Here is an 8,700-nt window from a genome sequence, read left to right as displayed (position 1 = left end):
ACAGGGACGAAGTGAAAGTATCTTAGTATGCACATATATGAATAATGGTTAATTTCATTTCCTATAATATAATTTCTTTTCATTTAAATTCGTATTAGAACTTGTTCCATAAAGTACATTTTGAGAATAATAGCATTAAATAACGTGCATTCATTTCTGAGAGGTTGAATAATGTTTATAATTGACTTTGAGTCTAGAGTAGCAACAAATTAACAAAAGTAGAGAAACGTGACAAAAGAATCAAGTATATTTTGAGGTAATCCTCTTTTTTTTTTTTCTTTCTTTCCATAAATTCTTTTACTTAATGTAATCTTATTTGTGTCAAACATTAAGATTGATATCTCAATTGAGATTTGAATCTTGATTCACCATGTTGTGAGAGTCTAACACATTCGACTAAACTCAATTATTGTCGATTGCAATCCTTCTTTTTTATTAATCTATAACAATAAAAAAGTGAGATGAAGAAAAATATTCCTAATGTGAAATCATTTTTACATATTCCTTATTAACAATAATTTTTTCACCTAATGTATTTGGATAAGAAATTTTAAAATGCACGAGAATTTGACATTCCGTGAAATTTCCTTTTAAAAAATATGTTTTTGGTTTTAAAAAATACAGGATTTTTCATTTTAGACCCTCCTCAAAATTTCTTGAACTTTTATTTTTCTAAAAGTTTTTTTTAACACTTGTGGTCCATACTTTTAAGTCAACTCATGTGCAGCCTTCATATTTTATAATGAAAGTTTGATGCGGAATATTATAACAATCTCTCCATTTTTTTTTAACAAAACATGAATTAAATATGAATTTTTTTAAAAAATATATATAATTTTTTACTTTAAATTCATGTTCAGTTAAAAAATTATAAAAAAAATTTATGATAGAATCTTATAATATTCTAAAAAAAATAGGTTTAAATATGCATTTAGTCCTTGCACTTTCATCAGATTTTGGCATTGGTCCCTACACTTTTTTTTGTTTGGAATTGGTCCCTGCACTTTGTAAAAATATTGGTATTGGTCCCTCTATTAACTTTTTGTTAAAAAAAACACAAAACTATTGGTATTGGTCCCTGCACTTTGTAAAAATATTGGTATTGGTCCCTGCGCTTTGTAAAAATATTGATATTGGTGCCACGTGGCGCGAAATGATTGGGCCACGTGGCACTCCGTTGGTTTTGTGTTTTTTTTTTTTAACAGAAAATTAACAGAGGGACCAATACCAATATTTTTACAAAGTGCAGGGACCAATGCCAAAATCTGATGAAAGTGCAGGGACCAATGACACATGTAAACCAAAAAAATATTCAAAAATATAAAAACTACACATGAATTGACTTAAAATTATGGACCAAAAGTGGTGACGGAGAATTTCTAAAGGACTAAAAGTAAAAAAAAAAAAAAAAATGACGACTAAAACAAAAAATTGATACATTTATAATGACCAAAAATAGATGTAACCTTTTAAAAATTTGTTGTTTCGGTCATGTAGTTGAATTCCTTTCATTTGCAAAATTGATTTTTTGGATGAGGTAATTAATATATTTTATGCTTCTCTAATTATTTTTGAAAGTAGTTAATTGAAGCTTATCCTCTAATAATTGCTTTTACCTTTTAATGTAATTAATCTTCTTCTAATTTGTTTAAGTTCTTAGATTATACATTTTAATCTAGAGAAATTTAGTTAAAATTGTACTAATATTTTATTAAAAAAAATCACATAAAAGACCGTATGAAGTTACATACTTTTCTAACAAACAATTAAATTATATTTATTATAAAAATAAAAAAATAAAAACTTACATAAACAGAAAAAAATATTTAAACAAAAGACTTGCAGTGAAACTAAAATTTGTATTTGCATTATAAGAATTTTACTCAACCCCGAAATGTTTGAACATAAATATAATCTACAACTAAAATTGGGGGTTATCTCATTTGATTTGATATAAAGGATTAAAGGAGTTAAAATCTAGGGTCAAGTCACGGTAAGAAGAAAAATACTAAGATAACATTAAAAAAAAAATGGTGTAATAATTCCCACAACAAATGTGGTATACACAAACATAACATAACTAGAGTCCAACTCAGGGTATCATCCTTCAATCGTCAACTGCACAAATTAAAGCACGAAGTTAGGAAGAAAAAAATCATATATTGCATTGTCTTAAACCCATGTATACCAACCCAACTAACAAAAGCACAATTGAAGTATCAATGATTATAATAACAGAAATTTAATTTTATTGAAATAATCAATTTGTAAATGCTCTGTAATCAACCCATTCAATAACCTAACAAATTTAAGCCAATAGTTGTCCAAAAAAATCAAGTTGGCATGGCTATTAAGTAGTGATCTAATGATGTCCTTCACCAATAAGTGTTACACAACCTATTTCGCCTACAATGCAATCTCTGAACATGAACAAAGTCACTCGAGGATTCCTTTGTAACTCTGGGCTATCTAAGAGACTTACGTTCGAATAATAAATTTTCTAGTCTTCTTAAAAAAAAAAGACACTCTATCAAGAGTCCATTTTCGAAGTTAATTGTATCCTTTTAATTCTCTCACAATATCTCCTGTGATTCCAAAACTTATTTTGAATCAACTAGATCTCTATATTACTTTTAATACATTAGCAGCTAAAATAAACCCAAAAACAACTAAGATTACCTCAGTCTCAAAACATAGAAGCCATTAGATACTTTTTTTTCTCACTCAACGGAAGAGCTTTGAGAATCGCTATTTTGTTTGGATTGTCAATCAACCAATTGATTGCTTTATAGCGTAGTGTGTCGTCAATATCAATAATCATCTCCATTTCATTCAACACTTCTTGCACCTCTTTTGGAGTATTTCCTTCCATCCTTTTTTTACTAATTTGCACAAAGTCTTTCAATATCTCAGCAACTTCTCTCATAGAGTCGATCATCCCCTCTTTGTCTCTGCCCTTATTAGCACAAGTACATTGTACTTTTTTCTTTGTTGCAGAACTTGGTTTCTCTAAATCAATATACTCATTGGAACCTTCTTCATCTTCATCTACATTTGCTTCTTTGCTCGTGACATCATCCACATCAACTGCACGTTCAACTTGAATTCCACTTGCTTTGTCTTTAGCACATATATCTACAATGTCATTCCAATTTAGAATGATCTTAAATCGGAATCGTTTGGCTTCTTCATGAGACTTCAAAACAAAAGAAAACAACAACAATCAATAATGAGTTGGTTTATTACTCACAAAGCTAAATAGGACCTGGCTTTTTTTGCCCACAAACCAAATAAGATAATTAAGTATTTTATTTCTCCAACTATGACTAGCATGTATATTACTTACTATGGTCAGATTCTCACAAACCACAACAAATTAAGCTGCCAAAATAAATTATGGCATATACTTATTGAAAGTTAAACAAGGACCTGCACCCATAGCTCTAACAATCCAGAATCTAAACCCAATCAAACTTTTAGATCCAACAAACATGACCTAAGACCCAAAAAGCAATTTAAAATATAAGCACGAGACATATTCTCTCTTTTCCGGAGGTGGAGCAGTATTAATGAAAATGTACAGAAATAAGAAATAGCTTGAAACAAGGCAAGCTATAAATTATATTTTAGATTATGTTGAAATGTGTCTCAAAATTGAAGTTGAAGTTTGGAAAAATCGTGGCACGTTTGTAGGGCAACGTGGCACGATTGAATGACGTGGCACGATTGAATTGTTCAGTTTTTGGGTTGCCACTCGAAAAATCGTGGCACGATGCAGGAGATACGTGGCACGATGCAGGAGATAAGAGCAAGTACTGTACTGCTACCAACTCCATCGTGGCAGGATGGGCTCGAAACGTGGCACGATGCTGCGGATACCTGAACACTATTTAAGGCTTCATTCTTCATTTTTTGGTAAGAGCTTCAAGAGAGAGAAACTAGGGAAATCAAAGGAGGTAACTTTAGGGTTGAGGGTCTTTGATTAGGGTTCTCTTGAGGGGTTCTCTTGGGTTGGGAAACATTGTAAACACCTTGGATGAGTGAAAATCATTGAGTCTCTTGTTCATTGGTGAGATTGGGAAAATTGGTAGAAATTAGGGTTGTTCTTTGTGAGCTTGTCAAAGCTAATTTCTTGTAATCCATTTGTATCCCTTTGTAAGAACTCATTGATAGTGGATTGGAGAGATCAATCTCTCCCCCAGATTAGGTCAAGTTGGACCGAACTGGGTCAACAATCTTTGGTGTGTTTGTTTCTCCTCTCTCTTTATCTTTTGCTTGTGGTTTTGAGCTTTTCACTTTGATTACTAGATTAGATCTAGGTGTTGTTATTATTGTTGTTGCTTGTGTTCACTTTGATATTGGTTACTACTTTCCTTTGCTCCAAACATCATAGTTTGTATTGGTGTGAGATTTGAGTTCGAATTCACAACAGATTCCTTTCAATCATGACCACTATAAAAAATAGGCAGCATTAGACTTTTGGTCCCTTAACTTATTTGCAGATAAAGATTTGGTCCTTTATTTTTTTTATTTCAGTTTTGCACTTTTGGTCCATTTTCATATGTATTTTCAAGCTTTAAATCTAAAATTCATAGGCAAACATGAATGAAAGACCATAGATTTGAAGATTGGGAGGTCACAAGAAAATAAAACCATAGATTTGAAGCTTGAAATCCATATGCAAATGAACCAAAATGGAATTAAGTCAAGGAACCAAAAGTGTAATTTTGCCTAAGAAATAACACCCCAAGTAATAGTATTTGACATAAAATCAAAAACTTCAACCCCTGTTTCAATATCTGATATGACACTTATGCATACCCTAGAAGAGAGTGGGGCCATATGGGGTCATGTGATTCTGTTAGAGGGGGGGTATTATATACGGGTAGGATGGTGTGTATTCAGACTTGTGTAAGGAATCATGGCGCTTAATTTAGAGTCCCTGAGCTCATCTTTATCATTTAACAATACACATATTTCCTATTTGATTTCACAATTATTTCGCTTAACGTAGGTTCTATCAATAAAGGCATTCATAATCAGGTTGCCCAGCTCAATTATTTAGCTTTAATGTTAATAACCCTCTAACAAAAGACACCAATATAGAGGAAGCATGGCGCTTATCACAACAAAAGAAAAAAGAGGCAGCATGGCGCTTATCACAACAAAAGAAAAAAGAGGAAGCATGACACGGATCAGAATAAAGGTTGTCATCATCAATGAAGGAAGAAGAGTGATAGAATACACTACATCATGTTATTAACATTGTAGCTATACATACACAAACATAAGAAATAAAATATAGCAGTAGTAAAAAGTGAATACCTTGACATATTCATTCCATGCATTTTCATCTTCGACGGTAATCATACAGTTTGTGCCATCCCAACCAAATCCATTTTGACTGAGAATATCATTAACTATCCCATACCATCTTCGCCAAAGTTTGACGCGGTTTTTCACATTCTCTCCGATAAGCTGAACATTAAAACGTGTAGACAACACATCAGCTGCAGCTTTGTATGCTTCTGTTTTCCAAATTCCGTTAGTCTGGCGGCCCATACTTCTTTGATCTCTAAGTGCCTCAGCTAATACACGCTCCATGTCCAAATTCCACGTGAAGTAAGCTCTTGCATCCTCTTTCTTAACCCAAATATTGCTTTCTTCCATCTTTCTTTTTCCCTTTGTCTTGCGGCCCAAACCTCTTGCATAGACTAGACTAGAATTCATTTCTTGAAATCAAGTAAGCACACATAATAATAATCAGATATCAATAAGATAGAAACACAAATATACTAATAAGATAGTAATCAACAAGATATCAATCAAAAGTATAGCCACGAAATCTATGAGATTCCTTAGCAATCAAAAGCAACAAAATGAAAAGCACACCCTAACAACTCCAAATAATATGTCGGTAACAAATAAAAAGAAAAAAATAATCTAAAATCCACTAAACCAAATATATATTTCTTATCTTGATATTCAACAAACATTTTCATCGCATTAGCGTCACGTTTTGATCTTTAGACACTTTAACGGTTGCGACCTCATTTACACCATTAGTTATTACTCTTTCCCTTTGTTAGTTGGTTAACTCCTCATCAACAACAGATAAAGCTCCAAGTCTTGAGCCTCTAAAATTTGATCACTTTTTCTTCATCTATTATGAAATTGTGCAACACGAAACAAGCATAAATAATTCTAATTTGTGTTTTTGCATAAAAAGAGTTCTTAATATACTCCATCTTTTCTTCAATATCCCAAATGACATTTCAATTACATTCCTTGCACTTGAAGGATAATTTTGAGGGGTGTTTCCATTCCACTCTTTGAGATAATATCTAGTCTCTCTATAAGGTGCTAAATATCTAGGGCCATTTGTATATCCCACATCCACAAGAAAGTATTTACACCTACAACAGTTTTCCAAAAATATTCATATAGTTTCATTTGATCCCTTAAATAAATAAAATATCATCATATTCATCGTACTACCATTTGGAATTCGAAGACAATTTTGATGGCGTAAAGCGTATCATAATACTCGAGAATCTCCTCCATAATGGGATCCAAAAATTCAACCAAGAAGAACCACTATGGGAACAGGTAAGAAGAAGATGAAGAACAGGGATAAGGGTAAGAATAATTCAAAGTCTGATAATTCACCACAAAGTCATGACAAGGTTATCGATGATCCTCAGTTTTCACTGGTTCACATCGACCCACGTTTGAGAGGCTCCAAAGCATCAAATAAAGGCTTCAATTGAATCTCGACTCAACCGCATGTTAACTCACAAGAGTTTTTCGCCTTTTCTGCACCCATCAACAAGAGAGGCAAGCCCAAAGACAATGCTAATCCAATACAACATTCTCTCCGCCATTAATACAAAATGGACGCGGAAGACAAAAAGAAAGTGGAACACAGTAGGGATGAGGACAATGAAGAAGAAGAAGAAGAGGGATTAACGAAAGTCAATTTTGCCTTCTTCTACATAATGGAATTCAAAGGCAGTTTCTGCTTAGTAATGACTAAATGCACGTTCACAGTTTTTCCATTGAAGTAAAAGTCTATAAGCAAAGCCACCTCCTTGAGATGAATCACATAGATTGTATAGTGAAGAGAACATTTTAGCTCAACCCAGTGACAAGTAGATTAGTAAGAATACCTAGTACATACACGAAGCACAGGTAGAGACAACTATACTGAAAAGAGAGGGCTAAAAACTAAAATTACAACTGGAGAGATGAGATTGTTTCTCAAGTTTCTCAGCAAATTAAATACATCTTTCCAAAAAAATCCTGAAGTTTCTTGAATTTTTCATTGATCTCTACAGAGAGGGACATAATGGCATATAATTCTCAACAAGTTTTTCAGCGAACTAAATAGCTATTTATAAGAAGTTCTATAAATCAACAACAATAATAAAAATTTGAGATGAGATCACTAACCTTTAGAGAACTGGAGGTAAAAAAATGATATCGTTTGATAGTAAGCAAAAGTGAAAACGCTTGGAGGAGTTTGCCGCCAAGAAAGCTGCAAGTAATGAAGCTTATTAATTGATACTCTATTGATAAGGTGTTTGTTTTAGATGCAAACCACTAACACATTTCTCCAACATTAATAGTGCTGCTGAATAGATACTGGAATAAAAACAGAGCAAACGAGACATCCTAAATGCTAAATAGTAGTCCAGAAGGCAGAATAACAGTATCATATTTACTAAGTAGTAAATTTAATCAGATTAAGTAGTTTGTTTTCAGGTCTCTTTTCCAATATATATCCACACAAACTCTGACTTTGCCCCGCATAGCACTCACATGGAGTGACGAAATCATTTCTTGACACATTCAAGTGAACACGTAGTTAGCGTTATCCAGCAGGGTCTGAAACAACTTAAGTTGCAAACACTAAGATATAAGTATCAAAGAGGGGTTATGTTATTCTATTGATTGTTTTTCTACAGATTAATAGGTTTTTGAGCAAACAACCATTTTGGTCCCTGAATGTATGCGGCACTGTAACTGTAGTCCTTAAATGTATCTAAATTGCAAACAAATCCCTACTTCCCTGGTCTCTCTTTTGTTAGTAATTTTATGCACAGTATTAACCAACAAAAAACAAATTTGATAACGAAATTGACTACCAAAAAACATATTTGAGGATCAAAATGACTAATAAAATAGACACTTCAGATGTGTTTGCAATTTTGATACATTTACGAACTATAGTGATGGTGTCTCACACCCAAGATTTTCAATTTTAGTCATTTGCATAGTCTCATCAAATTTTTACGTTTTTGAGGTTTGGTTAGTAAAAAGATAATCATATGTAGATTATAAGAGATTGACATAATGAAACAATAAAGTGGTGTTGGGAAACTAGGGTTTGAAGATTATAAGAGAGAGAGAGAGAGAGAGAGAGAGAGAGAGAGAGAGAGAGAGAGAGAGATTACCAGAAGAACAGGCGAAGACGAAGTAGTCGAAGGAATACGGGAAGCAGACAAACAGCCACGACCAGAGAGAGAGAGATCGAGCTCCGAGAGAGTACGGAGGAGAGTTGCAGCAAGGAATTTCACAATTGAGGTGGAATTGTCAATTCCCTCATATTCGTAAATTGTAGTAAAGTTACCAACTAAAAAATCGTGTAATAATTTTAAAAATACTCTCTATTTTTATTTTATTTTGCTAATATACTCT

The 8,700-nt window shown here is 32.9% G+C and overlaps 1 protein-coding gene across 1 annotated transcript; it reads right to left on the bottom strand.

Annotated features, from left to right (window-relative positions):
* Positions 1–1,916: 1,916 nt before the first annotated feature.
* Positions 1,917–8,664, bottom strand: LOC25499330 (uncharacterized). The gene is made up of 5 exons (XM_013594557.3): positions 8,457–8,664; positions 7,453–7,537; positions 5,326–5,732; positions 2,680–3,196; positions 1,917–2,118 (listed from the first exon to the last, which is right to left on the bottom strand). The coding sequence occupies exons 3-4, from the start codon at positions 5,728–5,730 to the stop codon at positions 2,687–2,689; spliced, it is 915 nt and encodes a 304-aa protein (XP_013450011.1). The 5' UTR covers positions 5,731–5,732; positions 7,453–7,537; positions 8,457–8,664; the 3' UTR covers positions 1,917–2,118; positions 2,680–2,686.
* Positions 8,665–8,700: the final 36 nt, after the last annotated feature.

The sequence above is a fragment of the Medicago truncatula genome, chromosome 7, assembly GCF_003473485.1.
Source record: "Medicago truncatula cultivar Jemalong A17 chromosome 7, MtrunA17r5.0-ANR, whole genome shotgun sequence".
NCBI lineage: Eukaryota > Viridiplantae > Streptophyta > Magnoliopsida > Fabales > Fabaceae > Medicago > Medicago truncatula.
This window is presented reverse-complemented; position numbering and strand designations above follow the sequence as displayed.